This window comes from Gallus gallus, chromosome 6 (genome assembly GCF_016699485.2).
Source record: "Gallus gallus isolate bGalGal1 chromosome 6, bGalGal1.mat.broiler.GRCg7b, whole genome shotgun sequence".
Lineage (NCBI taxonomy): Eukaryota > Metazoa > Chordata > Aves > Galliformes > Phasianidae > Gallus > Gallus gallus.
The window spans coordinates 11148838-11168034 of record NC_052537.1 but is presented as its reverse complement, the minus strand read 5'-3'; the positions used below and the strand labels follow the sequence as shown (position 1 = coordinate 11168034).

Here is a 19197-nt window from a genome sequence, read left to right as displayed (position 1 = left end):
GTTCATGGGGAACCAGGCACATACAACTAACCCTGACCACATTCATCCCATAAACCAAAGAAATGTCTAGCATTTGGCTGACACCTCTGAAAATAAAAACACAAAGGGAAAAGATTTAAGCACAAGTGAAAGTGGAACAGAGGCATCTTACCTGGCTAAAAACCTACACCTGAGGCTGCTTGACAAAGGACACAGGCAAGATTAAGGGAAGCTGAGCCATGTCAGACAGCCCTAGGCCCCAAACAAGACCACCAATATCCTCACCTCAGCTTGTATGATTTTCCTGAAGGGAGGAGGAAAAGAAAGAGAGCTGTTGGAGAGGGTTCAGAGGAGGGACACAAAGATGATCAGGGAGCTGGAGCACCTCCCCTACAAAGACAAGCTGAGGTAGCTAGGCTGGTTCAGCCTAGAGAGAAGAAAGCCACTGGGTAACCTAATCGCAGCCTTTCAGTACCTAAAGGGAGCCTATAAACAGAAGGGGAGTCAACTGCATAACAGGATAGCTAACAGGAGAACAAGGGGAAATGGTTTTAAGTTGAGGGAAGGAAGATTTAGGTTGGATGTCAGGGGGAAGTTCGTCACTATAACAATGGTGAGGATGAGAAACAAGCACCCAAAGAGACTGAGGATGCACAGTCCCCGGAGATGTTCAAGGCCAGGTTGGATGGGGAGCTGGGCAGCCTGTTTTAGTATCAAATGAGGAGGTTGGAGGCCCCACCTGTGGGAGGGGGGGATGGAGATGCATGATACTTGAGGGCCTTGAAACCTGGATCACTCTGAGATTCCGTGAGAAAGGTTGGCAGGAAATTCAACCAGTAAGAAACAAAAGCCTTAACGCTATCAAAAACTAAAACCAAGACTAAATAGACAAAGGAAATGAACAGCAAATATAACAGGAAGAACAACATAAAAAATATATTCTCAGCTGATTGTGCTGCGAAAAAGGCTGATAAAGTCATAAAAAACCATTCAAACTGAGGCTCCAAATAAAATGATAATGAGATAAACACACAAACAGATTGCTAACTTGATTTGAAGCCCAGGTCCCCACGCTGCTGCTTCTTCTTTCTTCTGCAGCAGCTCCTGAAACATCAGCGGGGACACCATTAGACCCGCGCACTGGCAAGCCCCCCACCCGACGGAAAAGGCAAACGCAGCATCGCAAAGGAACTCGGCACGCAAACACCCAGCCAAGAAAGGCTTTGCAAACCTGTTCCCGCCCCCCTCCACCTCCCCAGCTTCATCCCAGCAAAAACTACTTTCAGCAGCTTTTCTCACCTCACTGACGCGCGGCGGACTTCCAGCCGGTGCTGCGGGGGATCACAGAGGCGGGCAGGCTGGGCAAATGGGGCTGGGCGTACAAAAAGCAGCGGCCAAAGAGCCAGCTTCCCTGCTTACAGGGGGCCCCCAGCCACTGCCTCCAACGCAAAGGGCCTGGGACTCCGGGGCACGGTTGCTCCCTGACTTACAGGGCAGCCCCCATCCCTACGGCCGGGAGAGGCTCCTTCTCTCCCAGTCCGGGGCACCTCGACCCACACCCCGCTAACGGGGCGGTCACCCCACACAGGCTGCCAGCAGAGCACAAACGCTCGCGCACCCAGACCCTGATTACAGGCGGGTGGACGACACCCCTGGAGCCACAGAGCTCGGTTTCCCCCCCAGCGGCAGGAACAACTCTCAGCAGCCAGGCAGCGGGGCGGCACGGCCAAAGGCCGCAGTCGGGATCCCAGCCTCAACTTCCAGGGAGGGCGCAAGCCCAAGCCCACACCTCGCAGCCCCGTGCCTCTGAAAGGCCGGGGCCACATTCCCACCCGAGTCCGGGGGGGGGGGGGGGGGGGTCTCTCGGAACACAGCTCAGCAAGCACACACGGGGGGCACACACAGCCCTGCCTACAGGACCGTACCCCCGCACCTCACCCTCTCCAAGAAGCCCCGCGGAGCACGAGGCTCCCGCCAACGCCTGAGCTACAGGCGGGCCCGCCCGGCAGCAGCAGAACATCACCAACGTCTTCTCTTGGGGAACCCAGGGAGCAGCCTCGACCCACCGAGCGGGGAGGTCACCCCACACGCAAGCAGCACCTCAACCTGCACCCTCTGACGGGACAGGGAGGGGTCATTCCCACCAGCTGGATGGCTAAAGCAGCCGGCTGCAACGCTGCAGCCTCCCCACACCTGAGTACAGGGCGGGCGGGCGGGCTGCTCAAGGGACAGAGGGCTCCTAAGCTTGGGACACACACCCCGACTACAGGGCTGCCACGCCGCCAGCAGAACAGGCGGCCACGCAAGGACAGGCCCAAGCCCTGGCTACAGGGCGGCCTCGGCCACACAACTACCGCGTGGCTCTGATCTGGACTAAGTAAAAAGGAGGAAGACAGGACACTCGCTGCGCTCGCGGGACTAGCAGGGAACACCCCTCTTGCGGCATGCACCAAAGTCCTCCGTTCCCCCCCGGGAAGTCAAAGCTAAGCTGCAGCCGTCTCTGGGGAGGCCTAAAGGGAAAGCTCAGTCGCTCAGTCGCTCAGTCACTCCACAAACGCAAACAAGGAAAGGAAGGGGAACGCACACACGCAGGCGCGACTTTCCAGAAGGGAAGGACAACCCAGCGCAGCCAACACCTGGGAATAAACCCACAACCACAAGCAACAGACAAGAGCCTGTGACCTGTCCCTAGGCTGCACGGAGGCCACAGACCTCAACGTGCCAAGGGGCTCCTCGGGTAAAGCCAAAGGCCAAATGCCGTGGCGCGCACCCCGAGTACGGGGCCGTCGCATTGACAGGCCACCACCAGGCAACGATGCCGAGGGGCCGGAGGACAAAGAGGGGCAGGGAAGCGGCACTACCCTGCTTACAGGGTGGCCTCGGGGTCCGGCGAGCTCCATTTCCCACTCAGGTGCGGAGAGGTGGCTCTCGCCCTCCGTTACAGGGGGCCACGCTCCCCAGGCAGCCCTAGGAGCAGCAAGGCAAAAGGCCAACTACAGCAAAGACCCGAGCCCTGCTTACAGGGAGGTCGCCCAGCACAAAGCCGGCCGGGTCGCCAAAGGCGCCGGCAACGCTCAACTCAAATGTGACTGCGGCCCCGCTAACGGGACAGGTGCTTTGCCCAGGGAGCCTCTCTCCTTCCCCCCCGCATCTGCACGCTTCCGCATCCTCTCCTTGCTCGCTCCTGCCGCCCAGGTCCCCACGCCGCTGCTTCTTCTTTCTTCTGCAGCAGCTCCTGAAACATCAGCGGGGACACCATTAGACCCGCGCAGTGGCAAGCCCCCCACCCGACGGAAAAGGCAAACGCAGCATCGCAAAGGAACTCGGCACGCAAACACCCAGCCAAGAAAGGCTTTGCAAACCTGTTCCCTCCCCCCTCCACCTCCCCAGCTTCATCCCAGCAAAAACTACTTTCAGCAGCTTTTCTCACCTCACTGATGCGTGGCGGACTTCCAGCCGGTGCTGCGGGGGATCACAGAGGCGGGCGGGATGAGCAAATATGTTTGGGCAAATTTGTCTGGCAACAGAATTAGCAGCGGCCAAAGAGTCAACTTCCCTGCTTACAGGAGATCCCCAGCCACTGCTTCCATTACTAAGAGAACTGTACTCATCACAGTAACTGTTCTTTTTTATGTCAATCACGTTGCTATCTGTACTATCCTTAGATCTGTGGATACCCCTTCTAACAGTGAGGTTTTTTTTTGCTGCATGGTTACCTTATTTTCTTTTTCATTTGAGATTCTGTGTTCCACATATTCATCTTATTTTCTCATTCCCCAGTTTTGATCAGTGTATTGATAGGATGTTTGAAGTGAGGCAGCCAACTCAGTACATCTAGTGCTGTTGATAGACTTTAGGAAGGATTGAAGATTCTGACTTTAAGGCCTCCATTTTTTTTATAGTTTTCAATCTGTTTTTTTTTTTTATTCAGATTCATCATTGTTTTCAGCTTCTTAAACACCAGAACATTAACTTAGTACTTCCCACTTTTCAACCTCAGTGTGTCTGTCATGACATGCCCCATACCCACCACCCCATTTGTTATTGAATAAACATATGAACATATGGATCTACTCTCCATTCTCAGATACTTCTGCTTTATTACAGCTGCTTATCGTCTAGTAGCTTCTTCTTCCACGTGGCAGCTTGCCACGTTCGGTGCTTATCGCCGTGCTCCCCCCTCGCCCCATCCGTCGGAGCCCGCGCGGCGCCCGCGGCCGCCCCCCCCCGCCCCACCCGTCGGAGCCCGCGGCACAGGCGGTTCTGAGTCTGGCCCCATTCCACCTCGGTCCAGCTCCATCCTCTATCACTTCAGACCGAACTCGCCGTACCGCAGCCCCACCATACCTCAGCTCTAGAGACCGCTTGCTGGCGTCGCCGTTGCCGCCTCTCCCTCACAGCATCCCGTTTCTTCTGACGCGCTGAGGTAATCACGTCTCTCACCTGTTTGTCCACGCACCTTATATAGATTTCCCGGCTGCCCGCCAGCCAATAGGAGCCCAGAACGCCGCTGTCGCTTCCCGCCTTTATCGCTTCCCGCCGCTTTTTCTTCTCACCTGAGCGTTCCCGCCCAGAAAGAGCTGAGGCCGGCCAGGCCGGGGTCACCTGAAGGTCACGGCCGGAGTCACCTAAGGTCATCGCCCCTCTCGCGGGCAGTGCCGCCCGTCCCTTCAGGGCAGAGTTGCCCCATAGGTGATTTCACCTCACAAACGGGCACCAGGCAGAGCTGCCTGCGGGGAACCCATTTCTTCAATTTCACTGTTTCTTTTAAAAGTCACGTACACATCAAGTGTTCCTTCCTGAGCTGTAGATGCCCTCAAATGGAATATATTTATATATATATACACGATTTGAAGGAGTTCTTCACTGTGACACCTTCCATCTCTGACCCTACAGCGAAAATCCCTTTTGAGCTCCGAGATACCATACCACCCTACGAGAAGGATGAAAAAAGCTTATACGTGATATAGGAAGGACACCATTTATTTGTTAACTCAGGATTTTCTTGTTTTATAGAGTTGCTTGTATTTTATAACTCATTTACACACCATGGTTGGAAATGCTCATCTAACGGCTATGCCTTGCAGCGTGTTTGCTAAAGGCACTCAGTAAATGCAGAAGACTGAAGAAGTGTTGTCTGCTTTGGCTTTAATTACAGTAAATACAGAAACAAAAAAATAAATAAATTAAGAAGTCTGACCCTGTAAATAGGTTGTACGAGGAAAAGCAGAGTTATACGCTGAAAGAAAGAACAACCTTTCCCAGCATATATAGTAAAATGAAACATCCATTCTTCCATTCATCTTTTCTTAGCAATAATTTACCGTAACTCATGGCTTGCATTTACCTATCAAAAGCGTAAATGGATTAAGCCCACAAATACTTCCCAGAACTCCAAACTAAATAGAAGGCTCAGGAAACATCGGGAGGCAGCCCCAACTTCCACCAACACCGATCAGTTCAGGAATTTTCTGTCAAACAGCGTACAACTCGCTCAGCAATAAATCCACTTGCCCTTATTACCAATATCATACCCTGTTTTACTTCCCAGGAAAACAACGACAACAACAACGATACATCCCCAACCCGCAGAGCAAGGACATGCACAATGCTGGTTTTTATCTCTCTGTTAAAACAAATAAGAATAAAAATCAGAACCGAAGAAAATGCTTGCAGACTTCTCTGTCAGTTCTATAGCCATTTACAGACCACCACCACCAAGGGCACCTCGGTGAGAAGGGTGAAACATCCCCGCCTTGTAATTGTACCACAGTTGTGAAAATAAAATTCATTTCCAAACATTTCCCTAAGATGCTGAAAAGCCTGGACCGCCAAAGCAAAATGCACCAAGACCCCAGCATTTCATCTAGCTGTCTAAAATATTAAACTTTTCATATATGCGGGGTTGGAATGCGTTCTTCTCCAAGTGCACTTCAGAGCGCTCGCCCCACATCAGCAACGGTAGTTCCGGCATACTGCAATTTCCCGATCCCCACGGGAATGCCTGCAAGGATTCCATCTGAAGGTTTAGGCGACATCCAAAGTTAGTGGGCGCTTCAGCAGCTGATGTAGAAATGATGCTCAGCTCCCCGGCCATCTTCTCCAGACCGTGCCTCTAATAAGAACAGTACACTTGCATGCGTTCCTGAACTACAATGGGACAGGCCAGTGATTAAAGTAGTGAAGCATAGCGCAGTATCTCTCTGGTAACATACATTGTGTATGGAATGGAGCGTAAAGGGAAATGAGATGAACTTTGTACAGCTCACCTTAATTAAGTCGTGTCCCAGTGGAAATTAATGTGAATGTTAATAGCATGTATATACATTGTCTGAGCTTTCTCTCAGTGCCCACTTCAAGCCACATGCACTGTCCCGGGTCTGTCAGTTCCGGGTGTTCACACACATTCTCCTTTTCATCCAGCTGGCCGTCACTTTGTATCTTGCAAGTGGTTAACAGCAAATTCTATGGACAATAAGAGTTACATCTTAGCACCTTTCCAAACATCTGCCGGCCAGCACACGACGCTTCAGCCCGACCACAGGCTTCTGAATTTCACGCTATTTCAGGGGGTTCCACTGTGTTTTGTTAAATTAAGACTGTGGAGTACCATGTTTTTGCCGGCCCCTAGTTTTACTTTGGTTTGTAGCCCCCCTGAGCAGTGAAGGTCTGCACGTTTGTTCCTTATTTTTCTTATTATCTTAAAAAGACTTATTTTTCTTAATAAATAAACAAATAAATAATTTTTTCCCCCCTTTTTCTTTTGTTCGGAATTGGGGCGATGGAAAGCAGAGCGGAGACGCACCCAGCGGAGGCCCCTGGAAACCGTTAAGGCCGGGGACGTTCTTCGGAGGGGAGACGCTCTATCGCGCCGGTCGCGTCGGATGCAAAGCGACCCGTTTGAATTGGCACAATTACTTAACTTATCGATGAATCCCACAGTGCGGCGAGAAGGAAAAGCGCGTAACAAACTGTACTTTAAAGTGTAATTTAAGTCCCTAATTCAGATCCGGAGTCCGCACGTCAAACTGTCAGAGCCCCGGGCCGTCCCTAACGAGGCCGGCTGCGCTAAGGAGGCAACGACTCCCAGGTGCCGCGGGGCCGCGGCCGGCCGGGCGCAGCTGCGCCTCGTCGGGAGCCGCGGGCGGGGCCCGCCCCAAAGCCTCTTAAGCTCCTCCGGAGGCTGCCGGGAGCCACGGGGGAGTTTCTGCGGTTCTGTATGGCAGACGGAGTGAGTTCTGTTTCTTTGTCGGGCCCTGGTGCTGCTGAGGCTGAGAAGCGGTACGCGGGTTTTTGGGGGGGGGGGGGGGGACGGACGGCGCCTTCAGGTTCTCTTTAATGTTCTCGTGGTGTCGTTTTGTTTCAGGCTGCTGTGAGCCCTTTTGCGGTAAGGACCAGCCCAAACAGGTGAGCGGTTCGGGTAGTAAGGGGACGGTGAGCGCTCAGGAGCCGCCAGGATCTCCGGAGCTGGCGGCTGTCGGACCCCGCTCTTCTCGGGGCCGGCGTTAGGTCGCCGCCGGGCTCCCCCGGCTGTGCGGAGCCGATACGGCGCCGCCGCCGCCGCCCGGCTGCCGTCGCGTTTTCGGAGGCGGCTGCCGCTCCGATCCCCGAGTCCTCGCACAGCCCCGGGGTGCTCTCAGCCCCCCTCACCCTCGGGATTTCTTTCAGCGGGTGCTTCAGTTCTTCAGGCTCTCCTCGGTAGGAGCGAACGCGGTGGGGCCGTATTCGTGCAGCCTCTGTGCTGCCGGGAGAGAGAAGCGAGGCCAAGGGCTGCTGAAACAAAAGGTTTCTCGTGTTGCAGGCTGAGCGAGGGCTGTAGCAGAGCCTCTCATCGCTCCGAAGCAGGCAGCTCGTGGAAGCGGGGAGTGTTTGAGAGTCGCTCGGTAAGATCTCCCCTGCTGGGGCTCCTGTAGGGTTGCTGCCCGACTGCCTCCGTATCTTTGGGATCGGCACGGCGCCGCCGCTGGGGGCTCCCGTGTGGCTTTTTAGTAGGACCGGCACGGGGCCTCCGCCCGAGACCGAGCACGATCCCGGGGTGGCCTCGGCCACTGCGGAGTGTTTTGCGGGTGCTCTCACCCATCCCGTTTCCAGCGGTGGGAGCGAGCAGGTTGGGACCGTGGTTTTATTTTTTTTTTTTTTTCCCCGCCTCTTCCTTCCCGTGTAACTGCAGGAGCACGATTTAGGTTCCCACCGTGGAGACCTGGCAGGGCAGCTCGCACGACTGGAGTGCTGTCGTGGATGGCTCTGTTCCTTTTAGGAAAGGCAGACCGGTCAGGCGGTGGAGTCTCTTTTCGAGGGAGAGAACGGGAACGTATCGAGCTCCACCTAGGGATGACTGAAGAACCAGCGGAGCGTTTGTGCGTGAGGCTGAAGAGGCAGGTAAAAGTGGGTGACCTGAGTGGTGGTGTTGGTCACAGACCAGGGTGAGGAAGCTGATAGACCTTCTGCACACAGCTGGAAATGGTGCCCACAGCTGTGAGGCTAGTTCTCATGGTAGGCTCCAGGAGTTTCCTGCAATGTGTCAAAGGTAAGATCTTCTGACACAGGTGACGAAGGAGGCATTGAGGAGCTCCCTATTGCAGAAGAGCCATCTGGGGACAGGAAGGCCAGGGGCAGCCTGGAGCGTGCCAGTCGTGAGACCACAGCGTTTGGGATCTTGTGTGGAAGCTGCAAAGCAATGAGTAGGATTGAAACACTGGACTTAGAGGGAGCCAGGTTTGTCCTCTTGAAGGGCCTACTTGGAGGTAACCCTTGCTCAAGCATAGGAAGGGGTCCTGTGAATGCTGGAGCATTACTTTGTCCATGCTGAGGTGCGCTGCGTCCCAAGGAGGAAGGAAGTGCGCAGGAATGGTGGGGGACCTGCAGGGCTGACTGAGGAACTTGAAGGGGAGAAGGAAGAGAGAGGCTGAGGAAGGCCAAGTCCCTCTGAGTATCAGCTTTGGGAGGGAGGTCAAGGCTAATGGAAGTTTGTCAACAGGAGAGACTGGAGAAATTGCAGGCCTGTGCTTCACAAGGCAAGGGCCTGAGTAATGGAGGATGGAGGACATGCTGGATGCCTGTTTTGGTTTCAGTGGTTTCTGCTGAGAGTGCTCCTGGGGTCCTGGAGGAGAGAGTCTCAGAGGAAGGCTGCCTTCCCCTCAGTTGCAGAGGAGCTGGTCAAAAGTGGTTCAGGCAGAAAGGAGGCCAGCAAATGCCTGAGCTGTAGAGGGCTATGCCTGTGCCCGCTGAGAGCTGGCAGCGGTGACCGGCAAATGGCGCTCTCTGTCACTTTTCCCTGCTGTTTCCTGTGGGGAAAGGTACCTGAAGACTGGAGGATGGCGGATGCCACCGCAGCCTTCAGAAAGGGTGTGGAGGATGGCGTGTGCAACTTGGAGGTAGGTTGGCCTCACCTCTGTTCCTGGGGAGGTGACGTAACAGCTTGTTGCAGGTGTCATTGCCATGTGACCGGAAGAGAAGGAATTTGCAAGGAGCAGTCCAGGTGGATGGACAGAGGGGAAGTCATGCCGGACCAAAAGGTAGCTTTGTGCGTTGTCTTGATTGTGCAGTGAGAGGAGAGGAGGGTGGCAGTTAGCAATGCGTGCTGCGCAGGAGCCGAGTTGACGGGGATGAGTGGCGTGTGGCAGTAGGGGGGCAGTGTGCATGTTTGGTATCACCAGAATTTCTCATTCAGGAGGAAGAAGAATGATTTCCCTGTGAGCGGGATGGGAGAGGGTGCCCGGGGAGGTAGCGGAGTCCGGTTCCCCGGGCCCCATTGCAGTTGCGTGCGGGCGCTTTGCAGTGGGGCCTTGGCATTCTGTCTGGCTGTGTGATCTGTGCTCTTGTTGCAGGGCGAGGGCTGCAGCGGAGAGCTTTGCCGAGAGGATTGGCTGGAGCAGGTGTGCGGTTTCCCCAGCAGTGGGATGAAGGAGGTGAGAGAGGGGGACCCCCAGGCGCGCCCCCTTGGAGGTGGTTTGTGGAGGTCTCCGTGCAGGTTCAGGCCGGAGGCAGGATCCTGGTGGTGTGAGCGGGGTGCCCCTGTGGAGCAAGGTGAGCTGTATGTTGTTACCTGTGAGGTGGGTGGTGCCCTAGGGCCGGAGGCAGTGGCTGTGTGGGTGACGCTGTGCTTTTTTTACAGGGTGGAAGGTGCGTGGCAGGCCCTGTCCCGGAGGAGTGGAGTTGATGGAGCGTGGCCCTTTGATGCTGGAGTGAGGGGTCCTGGTGGGGCTGAAGTCCTGCGTGGAAGAGGGAGATCCCAGGCGCTGCGATGCGGAGGAGGAGCGGAGCCAGCGGGTAGGCCTGGGGTGCTGTGTTGTTTTGGGGCTTGGTTTGTGTTTGCTTAGGTGGCTGGCTGGCTTTGGCGCGTCAGAGGTTTGTGTTGGTGATGTGGCAGGCTGGCTTGGTGGTGGTGCTTGTCTATTTTGTTTTGTTGGTTAGGAGGCTGGTGGTAGAAAGTGGCTTGGGCGGTTTGAGTGTGGAAGGTGGAGCTGGTTGTTGGGTTTGGTGGTGGTTTTTCTTGGGGGCTGTCTGGCTTTGTGTGGCTGTTGGCAGTAGTGTGGCAGTGTCTTTTGTCTTCAGGTGGCCTTTGGTGTGTGTTTTTTTTTGTTTTGAGGCTGGTGGCAGGAGTGTCTTGGGGTTGTTGACTTGTGGCTGGTTGTGTGGGCAGCAGTGTGGTGTTTATTGTGGAGCTGTGTGGTGAAAGAGCCAAGAGCAGAGCCTGCCCTGGGGGTGGGCTGTGCTCTTGGCTGGTGGTGGGGGGCTGTGGAGTGGGGATTGCACTATCTCAAAGAGATTATTTTTTTTTGGGTGGGAGGCGGGGATGGTCAGTCTTGGAAGTGGGAGGAGAGAGCTCCCCCGGGGGGGGGGGGGAGGAGGGTGAGCTCCCAGAGTGGGGAGCCCCCCTCCTGGGGGGGGGAGAGCTCCCCTCCTGGGTGGGAGGGGGCTCTCCTTCCTCCCCCCTCTGGGGAGCCCCCCTCCTGGGGGAGGGTAAGCTCCCCAGAGTGGGGAGCCCCCCTCCTGGGTGGGAGGGGGCTCTCCTTCCTCCCCACTCTGGGGAGCCCCCCCGGGTGGGGAGGGTGAGCTCCCCAGAGTGGGGAGCCCCCCTCCTCGGGGGGGAGAGCTCCCCTCCTGGGTGGGAGGGGGCTCTCCTTCCTCCCCCCTCTGGGGAGCCCCCCCTGGGTGGGGAGGGTAAGCTCCCCTCCTGAGTGGGGGGGAGGGGCTCTCCCTCTTCTCTCCCCCCACTTAGGGAGCCCCCTCCTGGGTGGAGGGCCCCCCTGCATGGGGTGTGAGGGAGGAGTTCCCCTCTTGGCTGGGGGACTCCCTCTGTGGGGTGGGGAGGGGGAGCTCCCCTCCTGACAAAGATGTCTCTTCCCGGGGTGCTCTAGTGGCTCCTGTGTGGTGATGGCTGCTTAGTGGTGGTGTTCCCGGTCCTGGGCTGAAAGGAGGAGGAGGAGAAAGCTTTTAGTGTGTTACTTCAAAGCTCAGGTAAGGCCCCTTGGAACCAACTTCTTGTTGTGACTTAAGAGGTTGCTTGTTCTCTGTAGTCACTGCTCCCTGGGGGTTGGAGGAAGTGGCTGGAGGGTGATGTTTGCCTGAGGTGTGGGGGAGTAAACAATCTCTAGTGTATGCAGGATGGATACCGCAGCAGCAGCCTAAGACTGAGACTCTCAGGAAGGAGGGGAGCTGCTGCTGTGCTCTCAGATTTTCGTGTGCTACTCCTGCAGGGGGAGCGGGGGGGGGGGGGGAAATCAGATAAGTGGGAAAACTAAACAAGGGAAATGCTGATGACCTCTCCTCTTGTGAGAGGTCTCTAACATGGCCAACTTCATTTTTGTTTATATAAATAAAAATGAAGGTACCTCCTTCTGTGGCTAAGGCAAAATGTTCAAGAGCGTACCTCATGACCTGTGCTGGATTGAACTGGTAGATGGGCGGCCTGAAATTTGGAAATGGGTGACTTTGTAATAGTGGGAAAACCAGGTCTCCTGTTTGAGAGACCTCTTCCACTTTCTTTACGTTCTTCAGCTTCTGGCCGAAGCAAAACTGCATAGGGGAATGTCTAGGGGTAACTCTAAATCCTTACTTACCACACTAAAAGAGGAGGCACCTGCTTTTTCTGTGCTGGGGGCTTCTTCCCTGGCTGATGCCATTCCCTCGGTAATCTTGAGGGGTGAGAAAGGGGAGGCAAATGCCCTCTTCGGTGGGTGGTCGTTTGGCATTGTGTGTTCTGTTTAAAAAAAAAAAAAAAGGTGAGACTTATGTTAATAACAAATATTTACAGATCACCTACTCCAACAGCACCATGCCTCAGCCTCACTTCGCTCACCAGCTGAAATTGCTGAGGATGTTTCCTGTGTCTGTGTTGTTGCAGCTGAATTTCTGCAAGGCAGCCTTTCTCAGATGCGGTAGGGCTTCCCTGGCTTGAGGATGTATATTGTACCTTCGTGTGGAAGTCTGCAGTTATTAACTTCACTTTTAGTTAGTTAATGTTCCAGCTGTGCTGCTGTTCAAATGCAGCCACCTCTACAAGGCAGGAGAGAAAAAGGAGTTAATTGACTTGAATACAAAACTACTCTCCTTCTGCCTTTGCTGCTACTGTGTCTCAGTGTGTTAGTAGGTTGACTCATTAGTGCAAGGAGATGTCTGCTGGCCTTTAAGCTGTTGCTGCTGGGGCTAACAGGCTCTGCTTTTTTCCCAGTGGGATGGTGAAGAAGTACACTACTGAGAAGAGAGGAAAAGCTTAACAAGTATATGGCTTGTTAGTAAAATGGCTGCTGTGTGTAGAATAGGAATGCAGCCTGTGTTGGAAGGGACCTCCCACTTGTAGCTCTGCCCCGGTCTGCCTGAACTTCAACTGCCATCTCCAATGGTAGTGTCCAAATGCTTCTCCAACTCCCTCAGCCTGGGGCTGTGACTGCTGCCTGGGGAGCTTGCTCTAACCACCCTCTGGTCCAGGGTCTTGTTGTAATCTCCAAGGTGGCTTAATACACGCACATTACCATGCATCTAAGTCCCTTGCCCTGGTCATTTCTAGAAATACTGAAGTGCGTGTGCCCTGAAATGAAGCCCCGTGGCCCCTGACGAGTGCTGGTCTGCTGGCCTCTTGCACTCCCCTTTATTCTAACAAATGCTTTGAGCCCCTTTTGCAGGGGGCTGAGTCACAGCTTAGCTTTTAGTTTAAGGTTTTAGGAGGAAGGGGTGTTTCATGGTGTGAGATTTAGTCCTCAGGCCTGCTTTCCTGACAAGGATTTTCTTTACCTACTCCCCTGCGTGATACATGCTTTGAACCAGGCCAGAGGACAGATTTCATGCTTTGGTAACCTGGGCTTCCTCTTCCGCAGTGGGATGTTGTAGAAACACACAGGCACAGTTTGATAAAACAGAAAATAGAGCAGTTACTGAATCTGTGTCTGAACTAGAAGTTGATGGCGTATTCCTCTGGTAGAGGAATGTGAAAAGATGGGGCCTGAAGCAGGAGTAAGTTTATAGCTAAAGCATAAAGATCTTTCTCTTGCCCAAAGTTGGGAATATTTAACTGCTGCAAGCCCAGTCATTTCACTGTATGCATTTTCTGCCTAGTACCAGTATGCGTGCCTTCCCACAACCAGAACAGCTGAGCAAGGAGTACTGTTTGCAGCTATGAAGCCTACAAAAGCCAAAAAACCTCTGTTGATTCATAATGTCTTTCTTGGGCATGCATGTTCAGAAGAGAGATTCCAGCATGCATACCCATCATTATAAAGTATCTTTCCTTATGAACACCAGTACAGACTCCCTTTCACTGTCTCTTTTAGCTGGAGGCCTGGGCTGTGTGTGTGTGTTCCTCCATCTGCGATGAGAAGAAAAGATTTCCTTTTTTTTATTTTGTGTTCAAGACAAATGATAAATAAAAACCCTCATCCTTAACTCACATGAGCATTTGACTGTGAGTGGTTCCAAAAATCTGACCTTTGTTCTCTTGTCATTCATGTTGCACAGCATCCAAGGAAGCTCTAGCCTTCTCCAATTTGTACACTCACTTGAAGTAATTACAGCCATAGTTATTTCCCTTCAGCCTCTGTTACTGTGCTGAGAAGATAAGTCCCTTCCCCCAAACCTACATGTTGCATGACAAGCCATGGGGACTCTTTGTCAAAAGCCAAATCTGAGGTTTTACTTAGCAAAGCTGCAGGAAGAACCTGCAATTTTCTCTCTTAAAAGAAATTTTGTTGCTGTTCTCAAGAACCAACTGGTTTCCAACCTATTCACTTTCTGGATGTAAGTTTACAATGGCGATTTTTTTTCCCCTCCAACTCAGAGTATTTTACTTTTTTTCCTCTAAATGATAATTACCTAGGAATTATCCTTTTTGGCAGCCCAAATTGTGAACTGCACAGAACATTCTCTGCTCACAGAAGCCTTAGTCCTATTTATCCCACGGAAGGTTCCCATTGTTAAGAAGTCCCACACGAAGAAATGGTCAAGAATTTCAGTAATTTTGAGAAAGGTGGATTTTCATTTAAGATTTTTCAGAGATCGCAAGGCTAAACTTGTACTCCCTTTCCACGGGACTTGCTTAGAGTCAGTCTGACCTCCTCCCATGACATTGTGAATAACTTTGTGCTCAGATCAGCATTTAACAACCTCGCTGTGCTATTCCACCCCGAACTCTTTACTCTGGGAACCAATTGCTGCATTCATTGGGCAGCGTTTATTGCCTTATGGGAACAAAGGATGCAGAGTCCCTGTAAAGTGCAGAGCACTCTGGAAGTGGCTATCTCCACAGAGGTATCAGGTAACACCACTCTTCTCTGTTGAGACTTGACAGGGAATGAAACAGGTTCATAAAAGTTATAATAGAAAGAAAATTCACAAGTCAGTATTTGCATACCTTAACCACTCTGTGGCATTATAGATCATGAAGTTTGTTTAAAACAAGATGCAAGTGTCATATTAAAAGCAGAACAGTACATGGACGCCTGAAAAGAACATCACCTTAGCATTAAAAAAAAGGAAAAACAGCAGCGCTCCATGCTTGGAGAAACACTGCAGAAAGCAATGGCTCCAAGTGAATCTCAGAGAGATTAAGAATTAAATGTCACTCTCCTCCTCAGGAAGCAGCATAGCGTACACTTGTAAAGGCCATCCCATTCTGAGCACTGTGAAAGCACTTGGTACAAGACTATAACAAGGCAGTCAACTCACCAGCAATTCAACAGTCAAGGTCAGAGCTAAAGGAAATCTTTCAATATGGATGATACATAAACAAACAAACAAATAAAAGAAAAAACCACCACATACCCACTACCAAAAGGTTCCTTGGCATATCTAGTTCAAAACTGAAAGGCCTTACGCCTTCATTTTTTTCCCCTCTCCATCTCTAACACATTACTCCAAACTTAAGCACTTGAAAGGTGGTGAAAACACGTTCGCTGTTAAGTTCGCAGTGATCTGATGGCTTTTTTTCCCTGAAATAGTTTCACTTATTCATGCCACAGACTACTTACTTTTGAATATCGGCTTTAAAACTGTCAGCTGTTTGTACACTGAGCAGAAATGATTTCATCCATCTAATAAAAATCATCAGCAGTAAGGGTAGGAACTCAATACATGCCCAGTGTAACCTTTTAGTACCTTGGGAGACCACGTACTGACATGGAATGAAAGACTCTACCGGAGGGAAAGAACCGACCTAGAGCATTCTCCCATCACCTGCTCTGTCATAGAAATGGCTGTCAAACCACCTTCACTAAAGTACTCAATTACACAGTAAAAATGTCATTCATTCTATAATCTCCATCTGAGAAGAGAATGGGGAAATCAGAGAGGTTCCTCTGTAGATAACTCATCACTCAGGATTCCCCTAAACGTATGCAGTTCTTCTTTACTGATGCTGAAGAACAGAACATTCTCTGAGACCATTGTTCTTGTGACAGCTACGCAGATCAAGTGGGTAATATCGTACCCAGAACATCAATAGTGCTTAGGCAGCAATTCTTTTAAACATCCCAGATGTGGAGATGTGGCCAGGGCAGGCAAAGCAAAGTTTGTTCTCAGAGGTTAAGATTATAACATGTTCTTCTTTTGAAGTGTTTCAAAAAGGACAGTTCATAAAGTACAGCTCACAGAAGCGCGCACACACACAAAACAAAAAAAAAAAAAAAAAAGGATTTCAAAGACACAAAAGCTGAAGGATGACTGCTGACAACATGAGACCATTCTGAATGCCTGAGACATGGCAATGTTACATGAAACACTCAAGAGAACGTTACGTTGTAAGCTGAAGGAACAGCATTACATAAAAGGTTGTACTACAACCTTAAACTTTAGTAGCTCGAGTAAGCCTAGTTATCGTGGTTAGGTATTTCTAATGGAATAAAAGAACGTCAACAGTTTACGGGCTGGTTCGGCCCGGTTCTGTGACTGGTGGGGCAGAAGAACCCATGGACCCTTGCCCCAGGAAAGAAAAAAGAGGGAAAGGAGCAAAAGGGTAGAGAGATGGGCTTAAAAACAAAGTAGGGGCAACAATCTGAGGAGCAACAAACTAATCTGCTAAATAAGATATTAGATTGCAGGATAACACACTGTAACGCAATATAATACAATATAATTAGAATTGAAGCTAATAAATCAAATAAAATTAGAGAGAGCACCTGAAAACGGAAGGCCTTACTCTAACGTTGAGGAGACGTAGTCGGGCTGAACAGAAGAGAAAAGAGGGGGCGTCTCCTGATATGTGAAAGTTTTATCTTTTCCCTCTGAACGGAAACAGAAGCAGAACAGCAAACGGTCCTCTGGGGGATATAGTTCTCTTCACAGACAGGTACCCAGAACTGGAGCACTAACTCTTTAACTCCCAGTGCAGTATGTGATGTTGTGACGCGGAATCCTGATTACCAAAAATCATAAGACCACGACACTGATCATTTGACCATTTGGCATTTGATTAGCAATGAGAGCCAATTCAAGATGTATCCCAACATAAGCTCAACAAGAGTTAAAATCTAAAATAACATGGGTCAGATGTTTCAAAAGATTTAGGGGATTATATGAATATGTTAGTTTGATTCATTTCATGGACCAAATCCATTCACGACTGGGACTGAAAATAGAGTTACACGAGACTCACAATTATTTGCTGTTTCTGGAATTCCAGTAGCATGGTTATTACTATCTTTCTGCAGGAGATCTGTTAGTAAATATGTAAGCATGCATAGCGTAGTTTGTGGCTGTGATACAGAAGAGCCTGGGAAAATTCTCCTACCCCCAGAATGAACTTCAGATCTACCTCTACCAACAGTCAAATGTAACGTCCTGCCTTGCGAGGCGCTGCTAGTTTGCACTGTTTGAAGAGTTTGTTACTATTCTTTTCTGACTCGGCTTGGAGAACCCACAAGCGCATGATGGACCGGATACATCACATTCCAATAACTCAGTCACACACTTGATTACCGTCTCAAAGCCTGCATCAGTGCTGAAATTTCATTCCAGTTTCCATGGCAGACACTGTGACAGAGCGGGTTTGGTCAAGCAGGAAACTGCTATGAAGGTGACAGTAATAAGGAAGGGGAGAAAATGTATTTTTCACTTCTTCTCAGTACTCTGAAGAATACACTTGCGCTGCTCCTTGAATGATATGCAACGCCATCAGGGTTGGGCAAGAAGTAGAAATTCCTCCAGAAATGCAGTTCCTCACCCGAAACACTGCAGCAAATCCAATCAAGCACGACTTCTAAGGTAAGGATTCACATATCACGAACATCTGAATTACCAGCAAAGCTTCCATAGGAGGTGTCGCCTTTCCAACAGGTTTTCAAGGCCTTCTGGAAGAAGATGATGTTTTTTACTGTTCCTAACCTTCCCATTACCTGAGGGAAAAAGAGGGGAACAAAATCCCAGTTACTTCCAATGAACAGATCCTCTTTTCAAACAACTGAACCACTGCATGCTACATCACTACATAAACATACAGTCTGAACTCAGTACTGTTTCGAGAAAATAAGTTCAATTCCTTTTGGATGGGCAGCCACGTCTTAACCCTCTCTGTCCTTTCCTTTTTCCATTCTCAAATGTATTCCCTAGACATTTCCCCAGTGTCTAGCCAGAGAGAACGCAACGTTTCCTTCCAACACCTACCATAAATACGTAGGCATTTGTGATTCAATTACATGTTGTTATCACATGTTATGCTTGTGATGTGAAAGTCTTTTAGGATATATTTTTCCTCTCCCAAAGTTACCTGTTACCCCACTTAACCTTAGCAAAGTTATATTCCTCTGTCTGAGAGCAAATCAGAATATATGAACTTGGAGTCTCAGCAAGTCAAAAATAACACTATTTTTAAAAACCCAGAGGCACCACAGTTCATTACTGCTCTGTATATCTTTGGAATTTGTGTGAAAAATGAGACATATTTTTCTATCACTTCAAGGCTATGTGAGCATATCTTAATATCTCACACAGGAACAACACGCAATTGTAGGGCAAGCACTTTGTAAAGAGCTATGATAGAAGTAATGCACTCTGTACCTTTCCCTATGTACTGCAGAGGGGGATACACTACATCTACTGAAAGAAAACAATGCACTTTTTTGCATGAAAGATCAGCCGTGCTTTCCAGTGCTTTCTTATTTTGAGATAATAGTTTCGTGACACGATGCTAGTAAAGTTAATAACTGTTACATGATATCTGGATCTTGTTTGGTTTTTCTGCCTTCTTCATTACACAGTCACTACCACATATTTTCTTTTGGCCTTGTAGAAGTCGCACCGAAATCTGAAGTGCACCAAAGTGAGAATCAAGGAGAAAAATGAGCACCAGAAAGTAGACTTTTGCTGCGCATGGAGTTGTTCTAGTGATTCACGTTAACACCACAACTTTCCATGGAATGAAAACGGTAACATTGAAGCTTTAGAAACCTTCTCTGTATTCACAAATAATGTTCCACGCTAGCTCACCTATTTTTTTGCTGAGTACTTAAATTTTGAAGTGAAGGACACTTACCAGTTGGGTGAATGAGGTGAAACACTCAGGACATCTGTATCTGTACTGTGCACGTAATGCTTTGAAGCTGTGAAGAGCTGCGGTATCGTGCCACACCTACAAACAAGAACATGGAGAAGACAGAATGAGGTAATCCACATATTAGCACACCAGCTTGTCTCCAGCTGAAGATTCACTAAGCTGGAACCTATTATTTGTGACATTTGCATGCGCTGTGGGTCAGCGCTTTCTGATTACATTACAAGCAATTTAGAGAGATA

At 50.4% G+C, this 19197-nt stretch overlaps 1 protein-coding gene and 1 non-coding gene across 36 annotated transcripts in view; one reads left to right on the top strand and one right to left on the bottom strand.

Moving 5' to 3' along the window:
- Nucleotides 1–890: 890 nt before the first annotated feature.
- LOC124418086 lies at nucleotides 891–7123 on the bottom strand. Of its 4 annotated transcripts, none has more exons than XR_006939745.1 (4): nucleotides 6249–7119; nucleotides 4327–6129; nucleotides 1279–3214; nucleotides 891–1083 (listed from the first exon to the last, which is right to left on the bottom strand). XR_006939745.1 is itself a non-coding variant. In XM_046943349.1 (3 exons), the coding sequence occupies exons 1-3, from the start codon at nucleotides 4615–4617 to the stop codon at nucleotides 1023–1025; spliced, it is 411 nt and encodes a 136-aa protein (XP_046799305.1). In that variant the 5' UTR covers nucleotides 4618–7123; the 3' UTR covers nucleotides 891–1022. The 4 variants fall into 4 exon arrangements, 2 of the variants coding, with proteins under 2 accessions (XP_046799305.1, XP_046799306.1); XR_006939744.1 differs by lacking the exon at nucleotides 6249–7119 and adding an exon at nucleotides 3410–3496 and having other exon boundaries at nucleotides 4327–4418; XM_046943349.1 differs by having other exon boundaries at nucleotides 1279–1337; nucleotides 4327–7123.
- Nucleotides 7124–7174: 51 nt separating this feature from the next.
- LOC121106536 overlaps nucleotides 7175–19197 on the top strand; it is a 50076-nt gene continuing 38053 nt past the window's right edge. For 4 of the 32 annotated variants that reach the window (XR_006939732.1, XR_006939728.1, XR_006939699.1 and 1 more), the window contains exons 1-6: nucleotides 7175–7260; nucleotides 7346–8086; nucleotides 8237–8358; nucleotides 8434–9494; nucleotides 9807–10005; nucleotides 10094–10248. This is a non-coding gene — a transcript (uncharacterized LOC121106536). Of the gene's footprint in view, nucleotides 7261–7345; nucleotides 8087–8236; nucleotides 8359–8433; nucleotides 9495–9806; nucleotides 10006–10093; nucleotides 10249–11339; nucleotides 11440–12235; nucleotides 13865–19197 lie in introns of those variants that run through there. The other 28 variants (XR_006939715.1, XR_006939716.1, XR_006939713.1 and 25 more) reach the window with 28 other exon arrangements.

Coding starts and splice junctions, on each gene's coding strand:
- LOC124418086 (XM_046943349.1), bottom strand. CDS start 4,617: ATGACCTTAGGTGACTCCGGCCGTGACCTTCAGGTGACCCCGGCCTGG. Junction 1,338..4,326: donor AAGCGGTCTCTAGAGCTGAG/GTATGGTGGGGC, acceptor CCATTTGCCCAG/CCTGCCCGCCTCTGTGATCC. Junction 1,084..1,278: donor GTCCGCCGCGCGTCAGTGAG/GTGAGAAAAGCT, acceptor CTGATGTTTCAG/GAGCTGCTGCAGAAGAAAGA.